This window comes from Aulonocara sp. 'chitande type north' Nkhata Bay, linkage group LG22, assembly GCF_057382095.1.
Source record: "Aulonocara sp. 'chitande type north' Nkhata Bay isolate Kocher_YH1m ecotype deep benthic linkage group LG22, A_spYH_male_GT1.1, whole genome shotgun sequence".
Classification (NCBI taxonomy): domain Eukaryota; kingdom Metazoa; phylum Chordata; class Actinopteri; order Cichliformes; family Cichlidae; genus Aulonocara; species Aulonocara sp. 'chitande type north' Nkhata Bay.
In genome coordinates, this window is record NC_141364.1 from 20284054 (window position 1) to 20305685 (window position 21632).

The 21632-nt window shown below is 45.8% G+C and overlaps 2 protein-coding genes across 4 annotated transcripts in view; both read left to right on the top strand.

Annotated features, from left to right (window-relative positions):
* ahdc1 (AT hook, DNA binding motif, containing 1) overlaps window positions 1-12152 on the top strand; it is a 19642-nt gene extending 7490 nt beyond the window's left edge. The window contains exons 2-6 of one of the 3 annotated variants that reach the window (XM_086280744.1): window positions 4527-4721; window positions 5022-6354; window positions 6490-8207; window positions 8686-10420; window positions 11307-12152. In XM_086280744.1, the coding sequence (XP_086136870.1) occupies window positions 5143-6354; window positions 6490-8207; window positions 8686-10414 (4659 nt within the window). In that variant the 5' untranslated portion in view covers window positions 4527-4721; window positions 5022-5142 and the 3' untranslated portion in view covers window positions 10415-10420; window positions 11307-12152. The remainder of the gene's footprint in view (window positions 1-4526; window positions 4722-5021; window positions 6355-6489; window positions 8208-8685; window positions 10421-11306) is intronic. The other 2 variants (XM_086280745.1, XM_086280746.1) reach the window with 2 other exon arrangements.
* Window positions 12153-14192: 2040 nt separating this feature from the next.
* LOC147304101 (putative methyltransferase-like protein 24) lies at window positions 14193-20808 on the top strand. The gene is made up of 5 exons (XM_086281041.1): window positions 14193-14685; window positions 15559-15657; window positions 17234-17370; window positions 17538-17805; window positions 19726-20808. Exons 1-5 carry the CDS (start codon window positions 14362-14364, stop codon window positions 20029-20031), a joined length of 1134 nt encoding a protein of 377 aa, XP_086137167.1. The 5' UTR covers window positions 14193-14361; the 3' UTR covers window positions 20032-20808.
* The last annotated feature ends 824 nt before the right edge of the window (window positions 20809-21632 follow it).

Here is a 21632-nt window from a genome sequence, read left to right on the forward strand (position 1 = left end):
CTTTGGCACACTTACCAGCGCCTCGAGCTCTCAGACAACCCAGGTCTGCTGATCAGAAGAGTTTGCATATGGTTAAAGCTTAGCTGCTCACTGTTTTTGCCTGTTGGGCTGCAGTGCACTGCAGTTGAGACAGGACCTTATAACTTGAGTTTTACTCTTTGTTTATTGAGTTAAATTAAAACTTTTGAGAAATTGGCTAAACTAATAAAGATTCAATACTGAAAACTTTTTTTGGAAGGGAAAAAATACCTATTATCCAAATGTCAGACAGCTATTTTAAAGCTGATGTCTAAGTTCTGTTTAGGTTTAGCTCATGTTAAATGAGGATATTCTTGTGTATTGTAATGCAGCTCAGAATGAACAAAGTTAAGTCTTCCTTCAGACTAATGGAAAGAAACTGCTCACATTTAGTACTTTTACTCTTCCAGACTTTCTCTTCTGGGCATTTATGCAAATTAGCGCATATTTAACAGGATAATACCTCATTAACATAAGTTAACATAAAATTTCATAAACTTGTATTGTCTCACTACAAGGAATTGACTGATAAGTCACGGTGACTTACTACTAATGCTCCAACTTTTTGCCTGTAAATACTACTTTCCAATAAAAATGTGTTGACATTTTTACAATTCGTAGCTTTAGAGTCTCTCACACTCTGAGCTGGAGCTCTCCACTTTACATACACCAGACTCTTCAGTTTTATTCCCGTCTATATTCTGAAGAGAGATTTGTCCCTATATTGTTCAGAGGTTGATTTATAGTATGATTTAATCATAAAAATGTTTTCCTTTTCTGGTTGTGAACAGCATTTTCCAATTTATAAAGTGCCAAACGACATTCCCTTTGACTCTGCAGATAAATATTATAATGTAACAAGAATTGTGATCCTGGCTTTATCTGGTGTTCAGTTTTCCCTTCTGGAAAAGTAGGCAGATTAGTTCATATTTAGATAGATAATACCTTATTTGCATACGTAAACCTGAAACCTCAGCAGAACTTCCAGTACGTACAAAAACACCTTCATGTAAGTAATCAAGTGTGGCATATCGATTTACCTGTATTGTCTTTCCTTAACCCTTGAAAACCTACTAGGAGTAACCCTTGAAGGTCTTTTCTGAACTGAGCAGTTTCTGTCATATTTCAGGCCCAACAAAATGACTGGATCTGAATTTATGAGGGTGGACTTCGCTTTTCTTACTAACCACGTCTTCACTGATATATACTAAGGTGTCAAAACTCATCATACAGGGTAGATCGTCAAATGTTGCATTTATGGGCCAAAGTGTTAAAGTGCAACATCAAGTAATGCTCCTATATGGTACTGACACTACGTAATGTGTAATGTGTGAAGCTGGAGCGACAGCGCCAGTCAACGACTCAACAAGTTGCTTGGTCACAGTGTCTCATTGAGAAGTGTTGGATAACCGAACGTTATATTCTGGATATCAAACCAATCGCAAACAAGCAAACAATAAAGCCTCGCATCTACAAAGACTTAAAATTATGATCAAATAGCCAAATGTGAGCAATATCAGCCTTGCATTCACCTATGGAAAAGGGGTAAACACCCCAAAACCTCTGCCTGCACGCGTGTCTGCTACATTTTTAGAAAGTACACACACTGTTGCTGTGTTTTTCTCATGTTTCCGTTCACCGATGATTTCCGTGGAAGGATTTTATTGTTGCGTGTATGTTTGTTGGAGCCGAAGGTTGGGGTTGCGTCAGGGTTGAGGTGATGGAGCGACGAGAGCCTGACGGTGTAGTCGAGCCGCTGCGCGGTGTCACTCAGCCTCTGCGGACCCCTTGACCCACTTCCCCCTCCCCACCTCTCATGCTTCTCTGCTGGCCTCACATACACTTTTTCCATCTTGCTCCCTCTGTTTCATCCCCCCTTCTTCTTCTTATCTGTCTAAACCTCTCGGTGGAGCCCCCTCCTCCCCTCACCACCTCTCTCTCTCTCTCTCTCTCTCACTCACTCTCTTCTCTATGTCCCCCCCCCTCCCTTACACCCCCCCATGCTGTTTCGGTGCTGCTGCCTGTCTCTTAGCAACAACTGCACACCCGTTAGAGCTCAGTGAGTGCTTTTACAAACACACCCAGGAAGACACACTTATACACGAGCACACTGGTGCGTGCGCGCACAAACACAACCATACACACTGGTTCTAGTTCCTCATTGAGGGTTTCTGCTGGCAGGCCTGTGAGTCTGCAAGCCTTTGTGGCAGTGAGATAGATGGGAACAGAATAGATATGCTTTACAGCTACCATGTACAGAGTCATTGCGCCTCTTAGACTACGCACCAACAGGCCAGTGGCCCAAACTGGAAATTGAGAGGTTCGAGTCTCTCTCTTTCTGTGTCGCTCCCTCTGTTTCCTTTCCCCCGCGCTTGCACAATTAGACCTAAAAGTTTTCCGAGAAAAAAAAAGAAAATGTGCAAGATGAAAACTGTTCAAACAGTATCATTCATACGAGAGCTGCTCTTTGTGAAACAGATTCAACAGATCATCATGTGGGAGCAGCGCGCACCCTCGGCTGTTTTCACAGAGACAATACTACGCGACTGTGTGTTCCAAAGCCCCAGAGCCATTCACAGCAAAAAATGCACCAAAACGCATTCGCTACGTATGACGGTGATTACATTGGAATGGCGGCTGATGGATGCCAGGAGTGTTTGCTTAAAACAATGAATCACAGTGGGAGCATTTGATTGGCTGGCATCTAAAACCCTGTCAGAAAACCCCCCGCAGAGCACAGTAGAGGGATATTTGCATGTTTGTCTTTGTTTGGCGTGTGATCGTGCATGGGTTCACATGTGTGCGTGATATGTCTGTCTTTATGTGTAAATCGATGTGCGAGTGTGTGGGAGGATGGAGCTGTGGGGGCATGTTTTGCATGCGCGTTTGCGTGCTGGCATGTGTCGCTGGTGCGTGTGCGCCTCTGAGTGACAGCGCGTGCACGCATGTGTGTGCGTGAGCGCAGCGAGCGCATGTGACGCAATGCTTAATTAAAGCATGTGCTCTTCTTGTTCTCTCACAAACTGGTCAGATGAAGCCTTAATTAATGAGCGCTGTTAATTAGACGAGAGAGAAAGTGAGAATGAAAGTGGGAGAGGTGGAGGAGGGGTGGGGGAATCTGAGGTAGCGCTGGGAATGGGGGGGCTGTGTGGGTGAGAGGGGGGTTAAAGAAAGTATGTTTAGCGTGTTTGTGTTCATCTCCATGTTCGTCTGTCCTAGTTGTGTCATTCCTCAGAGCAGCAGAGCACCGAGGTTTGCTCTGCTCCATGTGTGCAGCCGCAAAACTCTGCTACAGCGAAACTCTCCCACTTCTTCTCCTCTACTCCCTCTACTCTTTTGTCTTCCTCTCGCCTCCTCTTCACCAACTTTTGCTCCCTCATTTTGCCAAAAATCTGTCTGCCTGTCTCTGCCCCGCTACCGACTTAATCATATCTTTCACCTTCCTGTTCTTCTTCTTCTTTTTTCTCTCACTCTTTTCATATGTTCTCACCCATTCACTCTCCCATTCTCTCATGTCTCACACTCCCCCTTTCTCCATCCCCGCCTTTCTCTCTCTCTCCCTGTCCTTCACCCTCCCTCCTAATCAGAGCCATATGTTGGAGAGGGAGGTAGGGAGATCTGACGATGGACATAATTGTGTTGAATGTAGACCGTGCGGTACAGTGTTGGGAGTCAGCCGTGTGCGTATGTATAAATTAAGTTTGCAAATGTTGCGTTTACTTGTGATTGGATGCAGTCACATGTGAGTCTCACACCACACGGGGCTGAGATTTCACAGCACTTCTGCCTGCACTTCTCCCCATGCTTTGGGTTTCTATAATCCCTCCATCGCTCCTGTCTTTCTGTCACCTTCATCTCTCCATCCTCTTAACACCTCTCCATTCACCACCTCTCTGCTTCCCCCTGGTGGATGTGATTATTCACACATTCTCATTCTTGTTGCACCCTCAGAGTCTAGAGCTTTGTAATGCATTTGGAATAGTTTTGGTGAAACGTGGCACGAGCAGTGACAGTGTGTGTGTATGTGTGTGTGGGCGCACGCACCCATGTCTGCTGTGCGACATGATTCAACAGTTGAATTTCTTTGCATTTTTCAACAACATATACGTCCTCTCACTCAAATATCGCACATGCGGCAAAAACATTACTGTCGCGTATTGATGATCCTCTGAGTATTTATACCAGCATACGCTTGTACCCACACTATGCTGGAACACATCAGAATGAAACACTAACTACAATTAGACTTTAAAAATTTATACTGCAAGTCATCCTCCAAAATAATTGCATGAGATAGTGCAGCCCGCACCAAAATACTGATTCTAGTCTGGCCTGATGCATGCTGTGACATCATGTACTAATCTCTTTTTCTCTTGTTCTTTCTGCTCCACCCTCCTCCTTTCTTTTTTCTCCTTTCATTTCCCCCCACTCCGCATTTTCCTCCACCTTCTTCAACTCTTTGTCCCTTCCCCCTGTCTGTATCTCTATCTTTCTTTCTCTCACTCCAGCAACCATGGGCAAAAGACAGGAGCAGAGGGGAGAGGGAGAAGTATGTGAGCTCTCCACTGCAGTATTGATGACCCAATGATCCCCTGCAGAACAGAGCCAGTCAGGCAGACAGAGTGAGGCTCAACTCAGAATCAAAATCAGAATCAGTGCCATGATCGTTTGGTAAAAGCAACAAATTGAACAGGATATGAATGGTAAATGTAATCTAATGTTGTAATGCTGCTGTGTGGGTGGCACAGTTAATAGAGGAGAGTGCATCATGGATTAGGTTTATGGCCCATTGCCAAAAATGTTGACGATTCGATTTCACAATCGCAATTACATCTCTGCAAATTTTTCTACGTGTTCCATAATTTATGCTTAGCAAAAGCCATTTTTGGGGGTGGGGAGACTCATGGGGTTTGGATTAAATGTCTTAAATTCAAGGAGGAGGTTTTAACATATTTATGGGCTTACTTTTCAGTTGGTAATATTGTTTTCGTATCTGTCTTTAGGTTTTTGAGTCTTCTTGCCAGCTGTTAGAGGACGACAGCTACAAAGAAGAAATACCCATTTACATAAATCTGAAAACATCCATCTTTTCCCTGCCTCAGTGCCAGCAAAACTGTGTCCTGAATGAGTAGCTTATCAGATCACCTGCATTCAGGCCAAACTGGGGCTCCAGTGGGCTGTGGTGAGGCTCGGGCTGAAGAAAAGGGGTGTGTGCCGGGGCTCGAGGAGCTTGAAGCGCTCGAAGGAGCGGAGTTCTGGACCAGGGAGCTCACGCTCCAGGGGGGGTTCCAGGATCCTTCTCATGATGGACTGACACTGGTAACATCCGACCACATTCCCTCCTCCTCTCCGTCTGCCCTGGCCAACGGCCTCCATCTTCAGAGGAGGCTGGGGCACAGCAGTTGCCGGCGGCGGCAGACAGAGACTCACACGACTGCTGAGACACATACGTTTGCAGAGACGTTTCGAAACATGCAAACACACATAGACCCAGATGTGCATGCACAGGCTTTTTCTCATGCAAATATGGAGAACTGTGGACTCACGGATGTGAACTCACACGCAGCTTCTGTAGGGCCAGAACTCTCCAAATCTCTTACACCAGAGGCCATACACTCACCGCAGCCCTTGTCTTTGGCGCTAGGCAATCATCCTGCCTCCACCAATCAGCTGGCAGCCCCGGTCCGAACTGCAGAGACAGACGTGCCCTCAACATTTTGTCCAGTCCCTGCTGGTCCAAACTCAAACACTGACTCCTCCCCACTTCCCATAGAGACAGAAAAAAAGTATGCACTCCGTAGCTCTGGACGTCCCCGCTTTCCCTGTCACCTGCGCAAATCCTCACGCCTCCGCAGAAGCATTGAGGATGGGGAAAAAAAAGCAGGGAGGGAAAAGGGAGGAGAGGAGGATGAGGAAGTATTAGAGGAAAAGATCTGGAGGGTAAAAGAGGAGGAGGTGGCAGTTGGTGATAAAGAAGAGCATTCATCTGTGGAGGCTGTTCTCCCTGCAGTTACCAGTCACACAGACACTGCTCTTGCTCTAACTGTACCTAAACCTGTTCCTAAAGCTATACCTAAACCTGGTCCCAGACTCGGCTATAGACCTGGACCTAAATCCAGGTCCAGGCCCTCAACGAAACCTGTTCATAAAGCAGGCCCTAAAAGTGTAATGAAACAGCGTCAGGCAGCCCAGGCTATCCACGATCACGCTACTCCTCATCTCTCATTTGGGAACACGCCCACAATCCCTGGATCTCTGCTAACGATGAAGGAGGAACCCGTTGCGGAGTTGAGGGTATGTCCTCCCAGTAATGGCAGACGTGGGCGTTTTGTTGGTGTAAGTTTATTTTTTAGTCACATATCGCTGCATCACCACTTCTTTTTGACATTACATATAACGTCATATTATTCACTAATGAACATTGAGTCAATTTGCTGTCGCAGCTGTTTTACCTTTGTGTCTGCTTTACAGGTGAGGAGGATTGTTGTCAAAGTGGCACGCATTCCAGTCAGCCTTAGCCGGCGACAGAAGAGCTACAAAATTTCTAATCTGGAAACGATCACGGGGACGGAAAAGAGTAATGATGGCAACGTGGAGGGCTCAGAGGCAGCCCGAGAGCCAACTGCGCTCCTCCGAATGAAAAACAACGGAAAGAGTGTGATGGTGATGTTCCCTCCCGGAGAGCTCCCTGTTATCCTCAAACGCAGGCGGGGACGACCGCCTAAACAGCCCCTGCCAGGAATACAGGGGGAGCCTCCAAATGCTGGGAACCCTGGTGGTAATGGAGACCAGCCCAAGAAGCCCCGAAGGCGGCGACGGACTAAACTCCCTTATCCTTATCCATCCTATGTTAATGACACGAATGATGTGAAAACCGAATATGGGGATGTTCTCTCCAAACTGGCCTTTTTAAACCGCCAGCCTCCTGTGACTGGCCGCTGCTCCCCCCCTCGTTGCTGGACACCTAGTGAGCCAGAAAGTTTTCATACCCCCTCAGAAAACCCTGGAATATCCACCCTGCTCCACCGGCTCACTGGGTTTAGACGCCCACGGGGTGGCAGAGGAGGAGGTGTTGGACGGGGAGGAGGAGCAGCAGGGGGGATCAGAGGCAGAGAGTGTAATAAGAGCACCTTCAGTGACTTCTTTGAATCTATCGGAAAAAAGCGGAAACTGAGCCCCCTGTCTGAGCATGGATTACCTAGGAAAAGAGGGAAGGGTGTGGGTGGAGGTGGGGTGGGCAGAGGAGGCGGTGTAGTAGGAACAGTGCCTGGGGGTGAGAAAATAGTCAGGAGGAGACGTATGAAAAAAAATGGTGCATTCAAAGGGAGTGGGGTGTCCATGGGGCAAGACTGGCCCAATGGGGCAGGTGGCTGGGGTGAAGAGGGACCTATGGATAAACAGAAAGGCTTGGGTGGGTATCAGCTCTGTGGAACTCCAAGGGGGGGCTTCTCCTCCTGTGAGCTTGGACGGGGAGGTGCCTACAGCAGCCCAGGTGGGAGCAGAGGGGTTGGGCCAGCTGGGGAGGACTCACAAGGCCTCTTCGCTGGTTATTTCCGATCACTGCTCGACTCTGATGATTCCTCGGACCTGCTGGACATCTCCTCCGCACAGTCTGACCCCCGCAAAGCTTCATCTACCCCTGGATACGAGCCATCCAGCCCAGCTACCAGTCACAACTGGTCTACCGCATTCTCTAAGTGGAGCACTAAGGGTGCAAGTTCTGGGGCGGAGGGTTCAGGCCAGACACCTGGCTCCTCAAGCAGGCCTCCATATAGCTATGCCAGCCTTGCCCAAACATCCCCCACCACTTCTACCTATCCTAAATCCACTCCTCCATCTCTCTCACACTCTCCTAGCTCCCCCCATCCCGCCTCTTATGGCCACTACTCTTCTGGCTACTCCTGCTCCTCTCCTGTGGTGCCACAGAGATCCTCAGACTGCAGCTGGTCTGGTAACAACATTGGCAAGGCCAACCCTGTCGGTCCAATGGGTTATTCTAGCTATCAAGCCACAGCCAAGCGGGGCTACGGTGGATATCCAAGTGCAAGTCATTCCTCTGCAATGCGGGGGGACTCAACAGGGCCGACGTCACCTGGAGGAGGATACATGTCTGTGGCCAAAAGTAGCCCCTTCAGCTCCTTCTCCCTAGAGGGTTACAAACAATACAACCCCAATCAGTGGAACTTCAGGTAAATCACTTCTACCACTCAGGTGTCATTAAAAGAAATCCTACATTAACTAATGGAAGTAAATCTTAAATTATCACACAAACATTTGACTTGGTTTTAATGAAACTTAAATGTAAATGTAGGTAATTAAATATTTTATTTGACAATAAACAAAAAAAAGGTGCAAATCAGGCTTTTAGATATCTGAAAAACCCGATCACGTCTGATGATTATATTTCTCAGGATGAATGTTTCACTCCAGCATGCAATTTTCAATATCACCATGCCCGCCTTGTGAAAATTAAAATTTTGGCTAAATATTCCTCATCCTTACCCAGCTTACAAGTGCACTGTCATAGCCTGCCACTGAGATTTCTCCTGTTACTGATTTGTGAAACTGCAACAAAGAGCAGTGAAAACTCTTTTGCACAAATACTGCTTAAGTGTTTTTATTTATTGTATAATACATGTTGGTATTCTTATTATTTATTTTTTTCAGACAAGGTTACAGTGGCTGGTCAACAGACAGCTTTGGACCTCAGTACCATGGCTATAGTGAATATGGATCCAATGAGTCCAAAGACATCTTGGATATCTCAAACTACACCCCCCAGAAGGCCAAGCGACAACCTTTCCCTGAAAGTTTGTCAGAATCTTCTTCTGACTCTTCACATCTTGGCTCCACAGCCACTAATAGTGGCCCTAGTTCCACATGTGGCACGTACAAACAGAATGAGGTTGTTTCTGTTAGTGGAGAAGGGGGCCAGTCAAGTCTGTCCAGCCTGGAGAAGCTGATGATGGACTGGCATGAGAGTGCCTCGGGACCTTCTTATAACTGGAGCCAGAATGTCCTCTTCCAGGGCGGGGGGACCAACAAACCCGGCCGTGGTCGCAGGAAACGGACTGAGCCACATTTAGAAAAAGAAGGAGTTTCTGCTTTGCACTCTGATTCCCCATCCAGTCCCTCACCAACACCTGCTCCTGGACCTAAGCGCGGAGGGGTCGGAGGACGGGGCAGGGGGTCGAGAGGAGGCAGAGGAGGTCTGTCTCCCTGTCAGAGGGAGAGGCCAGCGGGATCCAAAGGGAGGGGCAAGGCTGCGTCTACGTCAGCGGTGGGACCAGCGGTGTCTGCTGTAGGTCCAGAGGGGTCCGGGCTGTTTCAGGAAGGGCTGGATTATTACAGTGGAGACAGTAGCAGCCTTTCTCCTTTGGCCACTCCTAATCCTGCGCCACCTTCCAGCTACCTCCAGGACCCCTGTGAGTACCCCTCCCCCTATTCTGCCCACCCCTCCACACCATCCTCTGAGGAGCGATATCCGGCCTTATACCCTGGAGAATCCTCCTCTTCCCTCTCACCCAGTGTTTCCTCTCCCCCTTATCCACCCAAGCCCACCCCTCCTCCACACCAGTCCTACCACCTTGTCCCCTCCAGGACCTTCTCCCCCTCTTGCTCCCCCTCACCACGGCTAACACCCCACTGCGGCACTGCACTCAGTCCCTCGCACCGCCCCCCTCTGAAAGACCCCCAGTTTTCGCAGTACGACTCGCCCAGCTACTGCAGCTCCCCCTACTGGTACGGACAGACATCGCACAGCGGCAGCCCAAGCCCACACGCTCACTCAAATACAGCTGTGCACGCACACAGCAACCCGCACGCAAGTCCACATGGGAGCACACCGGCTAATTCGCTCTCTAGCCCAAATGCAAACACGCACACACATCTGACTCCAACTCCGCACGACGCACATCATCCCAGCACACAGCCCCACCTGAGCTCACACACAAACACGCATCCAACATCGCACCTACAGAGCAGCCCTCTCTCGCACTCCAACAATCAACCCCACCTCAATGCACACACCAACCTCAACACCCACCTCCCTTCGCATACACACTCCAACCCCAGCCCCGGCCTCCATTGCCATGCAACACCTATGCTTTATGAGGAGCGCAGCCCTCCCGCCGCCATTACCCCACACAAGCGGGATATGACCTCCCACGCCATGAGCACGGGCCATCGGCAGGGGCCCTTGCCTCACTCCCCGTACCCCAAACCTCCCCTGGACTCCTCGCCCCATCAGGAGGACACTAGTGGCTACTCTGTGCCCCAGCAATCCTACCAAGGCATGGGACACCGCTACCCCTCCCAGGCGGCTCAGGGTGGCGGGGTGCTGTGCCAGCTCCTGGACCCAGCCGGTGATGACAGCTTCAGCGTCACAAGCCTGTAACGGCAGGTGAGTGACTGTCGAGGACAACGTAGGTATGGAAAAGGGTGGAAATGCATAAATAGATCCATAAACTGTTAAGCAATGAATGTTACATAATATTCAACTGGATGTAGAAGCAAAATCTTTTTTTTTATTACTGTTTTGTTATTATTAGACTTACCCCATAAACATGATCATAAAAGGCCAATTCATATCTTCAGTGTATCTAGAACACCAACAGTAAAGGCAGCTTAAAAGACGATGTGTGCTGATAGCACTTATTTGCAGAGCAACACTAACAACAGTATTTTTGTCGAATGATAAATGGAACAGGTCACCTTTTAGTAATAACCCATCAAAAACAATTTAAGCCTCGTCGTGCGAAGCTTATATCTGTGTGCATGAGCAATTTTGTGCCAAGCAACTTTTACAGTAAAAGACGCTACCTTTAATCTGTTTTTGAGCTAATGGGGGGAAAGGACATCAATAATAAAATTGTTTCTTTTCTTTTTTTTAGATCTAAGATACAAAATACTTTAAAAAGGGTGTAGGATGGTCTCAAACCAAACCAAACAATGCTAAAGACATGGGTTCAAAGTTGCATGTTTGAGCCCTGCTCTGCACACTCTCTAGAACCACATTTGCACATTCTTTTTGCCAATTTAATGGAGGTTACAGGTGAATTTGAATGTGTTTTGCTGCAGTTTGTATTTCAAAACCTCTCTAGCTTGTTAAACCCCATATATTTATCTTTAGGCTGAAATGCAAAAGTGCAATTTTCATCAAAATGGACACATCGCTCTGACTAAAATATCCTAAAAATCTTTGTTTTTTTAATAGAAAGTGTCTCATATTACTTTTATTGTCTCTTCTGATCTCTTGTTGTCTCTCCCTCTCTCCGTTTTCCTTTCAGGTGCATTCGATTCAAGCTTTTACAGATTTGCAAACATTTTTTCTTTTTCTTTTCTTTCTTTTCCTTTTTTTAAGGGGACTTCTTTGTGAGGGACTGCGAAATGAAGGGTGAGAATTTAGCTGCCAGCTTTTGGACAGTTAAAGCTTTAATTCTCCAGCACTGACAATCAAGATCAACTCACGTACTCGAGCATGCACATACACAAATGCACACGCACGCGCAAACGCGAGACACGCTTGCGCGGATTTGTTCACTACCTAAACATGACCACATGAAGTCGTACGTGTGTGCACTCACACGCTGGAATGAGGGAACGGCCAGGAGGAGCTGACAGATGAATACCAGACGCTGACGGACAAAGACAAACCTATCTCCTCATCCCTTGGAGTCCTGCTGTGATACATGGAGGACTCTGTTTCCCTTAGAAGTCTAACTCACCAAATCTTTGCGTTATTTATTTTATTTTTTCCCTGTATCTGCAATGTGGGCAAACTAAGATCACACTACTCGCTCTTTCTCTCTGTGTTTATTTCCCCTGTTTTCTCTCCTCCTCTGCTAAACCAGCAACTGTGTTCTGCTCTCAGCTCTGCATTTCTGTCTTGTGCCCAAACTCGAACCGCATCTGAGCCCGAATCAACTTCTGAAATGCCATAAGCCTAGCAAATGTCCCTCTCTGTGCACTCCTTGTGTTGTGTCCCATAAGAGAAAAAGTGGACTCAATCAGTTTCTGCTCTTGAAATACCAGCATCTGTACATATGACTCCAGCTCCAAGCCAGGGGGCCTCTCTTTCGCTGTGAAGGCCCATCATCAACTTGCCCTCCTCTGCGTTCTGCCATGGTTTCTCTGCTCTGTGGGGTGGGTGGGAGGGAGGGGTGGGGGGTTGGGGATACTGCAGCATGGAGACTTAACATCCTGTGTTTTGCTGTTTTAACTACAAGGGAAAGAGACATTGAAATTACACAACGGCCCCAAAGAGACTCTTGTTTTCTCTGTGTGAGTTTGAGACGGAGCGGCTGCGTTCGTGTGACATGCATGTTTTTGTGTGTACGTGTGCCTACATGTGCGTGTATGGGCGTGTGCGTGTGTGTGCCTGTGGGGTCAAAAGGAGTGAAGCTTCCCAGACACCAAAGTCTTGGCGGGGCCTAATTCTTTCTTTCACTCTCTCCCTTCTTTTTTCTGTGGTCTTGTGTTGTTTGGTGGTTTTTGTGATGAAAAAAAATAAATAAATTGTATATCTGTCTGTTACATATCATGTATGTATCTGAGGTGCAAAATATTTAAATACACATTCTGTTCTTGCCATTGGTAATCTCGTCTATAGCATTGAGCTTCTTTGCCGGATTAAGGGGGGAGGTGTGAGTGTGTTTGTGTGTGGCTGTGTTTTAGAGCCTCCCTGAGTATTGGGCTTTGCCCAGGCTGTCTGGGACTGTGAGCGAGTGTGCGAGCGAGCGAGTTCACTCAAGGACACAATTCGACAGGGAGTGAAAGGGAGGGGAGGAGAGGAATAGATGGTGGGGAGAGAGCAGGGGAGGATACGTTGGAGGGAAAAGAAAGAAACCAGACTGAGGAAATCAGAAAAAGGTGTTGAACTGGTTCTTAAAGCCATTAAAACAAAACAAAAAAAATGCGCAAAATTGTAGTTTCACAATTCATCCAAATAAGGAAATGTTTTAAAGCAAGCAACCAAAGACTGCTGGTACAGGAGAGAGCTGACAGGAAAGGAACCCATGCCTATTTCATGCCCTCGCAGGGAAACTTGCTACTATACGGCAAATACTGTACATCTGCAGCTTGTGTATATGCATGTGCATGCCAGACAGAGAATTAGAGAGAAAGAAAGCAGATGGGCTAAGTTTACTGGCTGCATTTTGTGTACAGTTTGTCAACAGACTGACTAAATAGACTCAGACATGGCCGGAGGAAATGTGTTTGCTGTGACATTCCACTGTATGGTGGAAGGGTGCACGAACTGTCAACAACATTACATGACAGACCGAGAGGGGGATGGTGCAGAGCGACAGCTCTCTTTCAGACTTTTCTTTTGTGTGGCATTTCTATAAAACACTGCAATTTCATTTATATGCAACTGCTTCGTTTTTGTGTGTGTTTAATTTAGGGAAAATCGCAGCCAATTTCATCCCACACCAGAAGCAAATCTAATAACAATAATCTGTCATTATCGGTACAATAATTTCTCAAGTTAAGCAGAGGTAACACTAGAAGCCATCCATTTCTATTATTTAGCATATTTGTGGACATTTTAGGGGTTTATTAATGAAAATGTCCTAAACTATATCATGGAAACACATTTATATAATTGCATCATTTTACTCAGATGCCATTCATTTTGTATTTATACTCCAGCATACAAGAAAGAACCTAAAATTACTTAAAACTGGGTTAACACATCGATAAGTATGGTTTGTGATAAATAGATGTATAGAATATGAAGATTTCTGATGCCAAGTAGCCTAGGACATTAATGTGGAGCAAAATGAGCATTTAGAGTTCTAGTATAAACTTTCCAAACTTCAATAAAAGTACAGACCACAGGCAGTGATTGTGCATCTTAAATATGACAGCCTGGAGTTTTATTTATTTATTCAATATTTTTTAATACCCTAATAATAAATTTATATGACTCACACTGGTATGGTGGAAGAATATCAGTAGTTGGTCATCTTTTTGATAAATAAAGCATTTATTTTTACGGTAGAGGTGGCCTGTTTGCCCATTATAAAAACGAAATGGTGTTTTTCTTTAATCCTACATGCCTGTTAATTATAACCTAGTTACTTATAGGTTAAATAAAGCGGGGGTCACTGTGTCAATAAGGCCACCGCTGACCGAGGAATGCGCTTCGTCATCAGCAACTTTCCCCTGGGGATAACGAGAAGGAGGAGGTCGCGGAGGAAAGTGGAGGAGGGGAGTTCTCAGCTGGGACTTTCCTCTGCCCTCCAGGAAAACCGAAAAAAAGGGTAAAAAAAAAAAAAAAGTTAAATCACAGGGCATAGCGCCGGAGATGTTCGCCGGAGCCGTCGCGGAAGTGGAGGTATGCGGACCTGTGCGCCGTGGAGGGGCCGCTGCGGTGTCTCCCTCCGCTCGGGAGTACTACTCCTCTTAATCCCACCGTTTCTCCTCGCGCTCCAGCTCCTTGTCGTCGGGTCACTTTTACCTGGAGTCGCGCGGGTGTGGATGGGGTTAGAGGAGCGGGACGGAGGGGTCGCCTTTTCCGTTATCAGCATTCAACCGAAGCGGAGCTCACGGCATCGGGGGACGCCCGGTGTGGCTGAGGAGGAGGCAGAGGTGGACGACGGGCAGAGGAGGGGGGAGGGGGCAAGAGCGTACGAGGACGAGAACGAGATGCACTCGCGCCAGGTTCGTAAAGAAGTAGGGAAATAAGTTTATGCGTGGAATGTTTTATTATAGTACACGTGTAAATGTTTTGGGATGACTTGCATTTTTAATTTTAACTTAAATTACCAATATATTAAATTTATGAATGAAGTTTAGAAATAATTTAAAAAATGAACTAAGTGGGAGACAGATACTGGGATCACTGGGATTCAACAGGACTGCCACCCTGCTGCTGCTGCTGTGGCGTCCTCATCCAGTTCATTTATTATGCTGGGCCAGTTTGTGCACGACTCCCTGCATGATTACAGGCATGATGGGACAGGTGAGGGCAGGGGGCGCAGCTCAGCGCTGACCCCACATCAGAGAGAGATGACAGCTGTTCCCGTCTTTCTGTCTTTGCCCTTCAGCTGCAGAGTGCTACAGCCTCCATCTGTGTTTGTGTGTAGGTGCATCTGTCCCCTCTTCACCTCTCACTCCTCTCGCCCTCTCGCTTTCACTCTGCTCTTCTCTCACTGTCTCTTTATCTGCCCAAGGCTAAACTCTGACTCATTCTAGTGAATCATCACCTCCCCCCCCCCCCACACACACACACGCTCCCCACAGAGGTTGCCATGGTGACCAAAAGGTTCATTCTGAGTTAGGTGGGGTGCAGATTGATGGTGATGGTGGGGTTGTGTGTGCAAACGTGTGTTTGTATGTTACACCGCCTTAGGCAAATACCAGCAGGACGGAGGTCAGTGCCTGTGACCTGGCTCCTCTGCACTCCTACCTGGGCACTCGCACACTTTACTGCTATTCCTATACATTATTTAACCACATTCAGAATTCTCTTGGATGTGTTGGTATTCCTTGCGCTGGAGTATATATAAATATACATGTCATGCATGTTCCCAGGTGGGACCCAGAGCATTGGAAGTGCAGCTGTGGGCAGCAGGCGAGCCATCTTTCACAGCAGAGCTCAATCGAATCATCTCATATATCACAAGGCCACAGGTAGGCTGCGCAGAGCACCATCCAAAATGCTGCAGTGAAAAATGTTTCCTTCACAAAGTTATCCGAAACTGAAAGAGCAAAAATAATCAGAGGGTTTGAAATGTCTGAGAGTGATTTCAAAACTCCCTAACATCATTTACTTTATGTAACGCAACCTGAAGTCTGGTAATTTTTTAACCGTTTACGGGACTGTAGAACAATGAGACTATAGTAAGCCTACAGCATAACACACATTTCACAAGATTACAGATAAGCAATGAGAAATAACAGGATGAATACAACTTGAAGTTATAAAGGACTTGTATGTGCAGTAATACACATCGAATGTCGAATGCACAAACTTTTGGCTTGTGACCCTTTAAAAAGTGTCTGCTATATTTCACGAGAAAAGTCAAGGAAGAAAAATCAGGTTTTTATTTGCAGACGGCTTTCTTCATCTTTCCTGTCTGTTTAAAAATCTGGTCTCATGACACCCCCCCCCCCCCCCCCCCCCCCCCAGGGTTATCTTCTGACCCCTTGGAGAGGTCCCAGCCCTTAGGTTGGAAACCACTGGTCCAATAAATAACGCACTCCCTGAAGGCTGCACTCCAGCTCAGTGGGGGCTTCACATTTTTGTAGCCAGGAGTTAGACCTTGCCAAGCCTTAACAGAAATCAATAAAGAAAAGCAACTTCACTTTTTTGACTACTACACTTCTTTGACTGCAGTCGAGTGTGGGGGGTTAACATAGCAGTAATATGATCAGTCAGGCACTGTCAATATGCTGCCAGCAGAAATCTACCATATCTGGAGCCAGTAAGGACTTTTTGTTCCAGACAGGAAACTCCCAAACAAGAGACAAAACTTACGCAACACCAAGTGCTGGAGAACTGGGAAGGAAAGTTATATATGGAAGAATTTAAAAAACTGCTCCTAGTGTGCTGATTTAGTTTGGTATTATTTAAAGGGGCTTGATAATGCTCCATGTTTTTATTCTCAGACTTAAATGAATTCTTATGTATTTCATACTATACCTCAGGGAAGCATGTTAGTTCACCTTCTGTGTCTCACTTAGAGCCAGCTTTCTTGTGATTGGCTGCCCCTCACAAAGTGTTTTGAATTGCAGGTGGGTGGGGCATCAGTGTTTGAGATGACTGTATAAGGATAGCCAGTCGGTGACATTACAACAGAGCTGTTTGAAACCTTAAACTTTCCCTGACTGCATGACTTGAAACTTTCACCGTGCTTAATGTGAGCACAAAGCAGGAGCAGCATATGTGACAGAAAACAAGACAAAAGCAGAAACAGTCCCCGTTAATTATTCAGGGCAACAAATTAAAGCATCTCACGTGTGGCCTTTTTAAACAGCCGCTATCAAATTATGAGTTTATCGTTAAACAATTCTGTTTTATTCAAAGTTATTTCGAGCCATGACTCTGCAATGTTCTCACAAATTACACAATTCTGGCCACTTTTCTGAACAACTTCTCCTTCCTTAGCTTCCCCTCTTCTCATTTGAATGCTAATTCTGTGTCGCGCTGTTTCCAGACCTCCATCCAGCCCGTCTTATGTGACTCTTTCCTCTTGTCTGTCCCCAGATGAACTGCTCCAAGGTTTTATCTCCAGGGCAGGCTCAGCCAGCACAGAGCCCTGCAGCGCCAGCCCATTGGCTGCTGTGTGCTGAGGACTGGCTCCTTCCAGCTACACACAAAACGTGTGTCGCATATTCCTTCAGGTGTGCCACTTGTCTGAGCCTTATGTCAATGCACATGCTGCTATGCATTCTTATCACCGGTTCAGTTGGAATAAACAATGCAATGCATATTTAATCATGCATGCAATAATGTTCAAACGGCCTTTGCCTTCCTTCCTGTCTTTGTATGTCTGTCTTTGTCTCTGTAGCATGGATGGGGGAGATGCAGACTTTCTGAAGACTGTGTCGGGGCTGGGATGTGAAATACACTGTTTTGATCCCAGCAACTCTAATGCATCTGGTGGTCACCTTGGCAACAGTTTGGCTAGTAACCATGGCAATGGAGGCGTGGTCAGCCAGCACAAGATGTGGCTTGAGTGGCGAGCTCCAAAGAAGCGCGCGCACAAGAGGAGAGGAAACCCGGGTGGTGTTTCTCAGACACTGGCAGACATCATGGCAGCTCTGGGACATCACACAGTAAGACACGCACGCATGCACACACACTGAAATGTAGAGAAACAGTGCCAAACAAACATACCTTAGAGTCTTTTCACCCCAACATACCCTGAAAGCTCTTTTACTCAGATGTTCCCATAGCAACAGGGCTCTGCGCCATCTCTGGCTACCATGGCAACAGTTTAAGTGAATGAATCACCCAATTGCTTCCTGCAGCCACAAGAGGGAACTGCATACCTGGAGTTTGATTATATGCGGGGTGACAGAATAGCAAGCAGTCCAATACGTTCATCTATAACTACTTAGTGCCACAGCATGGAATTAAAATATACAATAGCTTCATGTAAGCAATAGCGCCACCATAGGTGGAGAAATGATCAAATGAGTGGGTTAAATTTTGCGGGGGGGGGCTAAACTTTCTCGCTGTTAGATGGACAAGGAAAATTCGAACACAGCTGTCTGGATTCAGTGGATGACGCAGAGGAGATTGATACAGACCGTGCACATTTGTTGCATTTGTTAACACTTTTGACTTTCTGTTATTCAGATTTCATCCAAAAATAACCAAACGTGGTGCACAAGATGTTTGGACAACTCAGGACACTGCTCATGTGTTTAATTAGAGGTTTCATGTATTGTTTCCCTCTGATTGGACAAGCAAATCAATTCTGACTGCTTCAGTGCCTGATTGCCTCCAGTTTGATCCAAATTTGGTTCAAGTATGTAGAGCCCATGACGCAGACTACACAAGTGGCTGCCATTGCCAGCTTTTAAACCTGTGTGGCTCAGTTGTTCCGACATTTATGACCGACAGTGCTGTTAATTAAATCTACTGTGATTAACCAGATTTTTTGTGAAAGCTGAGTTCAATTTTACTCGTCACACTCAGTTCTGATTACACTCAGACCCGTTGAATCAAAAAAATCACTTAAATACGGCCTGTCTAACAAAGTGAAGTGAACATGACACGTTCACTTCACAATCTAAGGAAGCAACTGTGAAACAAAGTCATTGACGCATATCAAAGCCATTTCTAAAGTTTTGGGTCTCCAGTGAACCATGATGAGAGTCATTATTCACAAATGGAGAAAACTTGGAGCAGTGGTGAACCTTCCTAGGATTGGCCGGTCTACCAAAATTACCCCAAGAGCGCATCAACGACTCATCCAGGAGGTCACAAAAGAACCCGGAACAGCATCTTAAGAACTACAAACCCCTCCAATGTGACTGAATTAAAACTACTCTTCAAAGAAGAGTGGGCTAAAATTCCTAGTACTAATTTCTGCTGCATGCTAAACGGGGAGGGCAACAGACTCAACAGTTGCAAGTGAGCTGCAAGCGATTTCTCCAAGAACTGCAGCTAATAATTCTATTAATCAATATTTGACTGTATATGATTGTATGATTACAAAGCAGCAGGGCCACTATGGAAAGTAGTAATATGGTAAATGAACTGATATTTTGAACATTCAGAACACTTTCTCATTACAAGCCTGGTCACCCATTCACATATATGTTCACACTCCAACGGATGCATTGGGCGAAACTCTGGGTTCAGTTTGACATACAGACTAGGGGATGCAGGGATTGGCAGAAGACCTGTTCTATCTGCTGAGCCACAGCCCCCCTCATAGCATGAATATATCCTAATAAACTATCATTAAACATATAGACGGTGCTGGGAATTGTTCTTAGTAAAGCTGAGCTGATTTCAGTACCATCCCAATTCAGATCAGCTGATAAAGCCGTTTTTTTTTACAGTGCTTTTGCATGCTGACAGGAAATTCTGTTCCTGACTTAATCAGTGTCTTTTCTGTTGTTGCTAAAAGCCTGCTTTGTTCTGTATCTGGTGTTTTGCTAACTTAGGCTTCCTATGTGCTTGGGAGGGTGGGGAGGTGCTAGACCAGAGCCGTACTTTCCTCTGTTCTTTCTTCTCCTTAGGTTCACTTCCTGTATGCTGACCTGCTAAGCGGCGAGTGGCGCGTTTTTCAGAATTGGATCGAGGCAGGAACTCTACAGAATGTCCACCATCTTGTTGCTAAGGTGCACCTGCAGTGGGCAGGGTTTGAGGTGGGCGGAAGGGATGAGGAAGTGCTCCGCTATTGGTTCAGTGTCCTTCAAGGTCTTCAAGCTTGTGGACTCAAGCTGGTTCACAGCTCTGCAGGAGAGGGTCACAGTGTCCTTAAACAGACAGTAGCAAATGCTCACAGCTCCTACACACTCAGCTGGGTAAACACACGACACTGAGACTCACACACTGCTGGATGAAGCTGCGCACACATTATCCAAAGAGGGGGAAGCAGCTAGTGAAGTTTCCTGTTTTTCCTGGGATTTCAGGCATACACAGTTCTTCACATGACAACTCCCTCTAGTGGACATGAAGAAATCTGCAGCTAAAGGGTACAGCCAACTCTGAAATAGAAACTGTATTTATGTTTAAAACAGCATTTTCTTGTATCCAAATACTGAGAAGAAGAAGGGCTTGTTGTTTTAACCAAGTTAGAGGCCAAATAATAACAACTATTTTCAACTCATATAGACTGTACTGTGTCACAAAGGACGTATATATGTTCCAACTATTTCTGAATGCAAAACAACTGTCTGACAGGCTATTCTTTATTTTACAGTTGTACCATAAAGCTGTGTTTTGTTTTGTTTTTACCAATGAATCCCAAAATGCAACCCTTTGACCCGAGTCTGATCCAACAGGTTAACTTCTTTGAGTACATCACTGTAAGCCTTAATTACTTATACGTGCAATAAAATTTTACATCGAAGAAGAGCTTTTATCGTAAACTGGGTGTGTATACTGTGATGATGTATTAGAGGAAAACAATCAAGTTGCAGTTTAAAACCTGAATTTACACCACATTAAATTCCAAATAAGGGTTACTCTGTTAGTGACTGGTTGTAATGCAATGGGTCAGGTGTGTCAGAGCACCTATAATTTGTGTCCTGTGGAAGATAAACACCTTGAGGCAACTGTTGTTTCAATGTTGCACAATATAAATAAAACTGAATTGAATTAAAAAGAATTATCTCACAATTTGTTTTATATATTCACCCATATTTTCCTATATTTATTATAGCTTTATCCATTCCAAAAACCGTTATGTGTTTGATATGATTTTTCCTGTTGAGACATCCAATATTGTCCACGTTTCAACCGTTTAGCTGTTGATTTGAGGTGAAGTTGAAGAATTTGATGGTACCACTGGCAACAAACAGCCCGAAGCACGACGCTGCCACCATCATCCGTAACCGCTGGTACAAGTACAGTGTTGTTTGGTTTGAGAGCCTCAACTTTACTCTTTACAACTTTACCAAATAGCTTAAACTTCATCTTGTCCATTGACCATCTTAACCATCAAACCTTTCTTCTGAAGGTATTTGGTTTGTCCATGTGGGCAGTTGGAAATTTAAGTTGAGCTTGAAGATTTTGGAGCAGGGGCTTCTTTCTTGGTAAGCACCTTCTCAGTCCATGGTGATGCTTCACTGTGGACAGTGACACTGGTGTTTCTGCAGTTTCCAGATCGCAGTAGGCTTGAGCCTCGGTGGTTCTTGGATTATTCCTGAACATCCTAACCAGTGTCCTGTCACTGAGGGTGACAGTTCGGGGCTTCTTCCAGGCCTTGGCAAAGTGGTGACACATCTCAATAACTTGTACTCACATATAATTGTTTGTACTGATGATCTTGGAATCTGTGGTTGTTTACAAATGACAAGGTTTAATGTCTTTATGAGTGTATTCTAAGGTTGTGTTTAATAATTTGAGAGAAGCACACATCAACCTACGTGCGGTATTTACATGGACTTGATAGTGGGAAACAGCACAAAAAAGTAAAAAG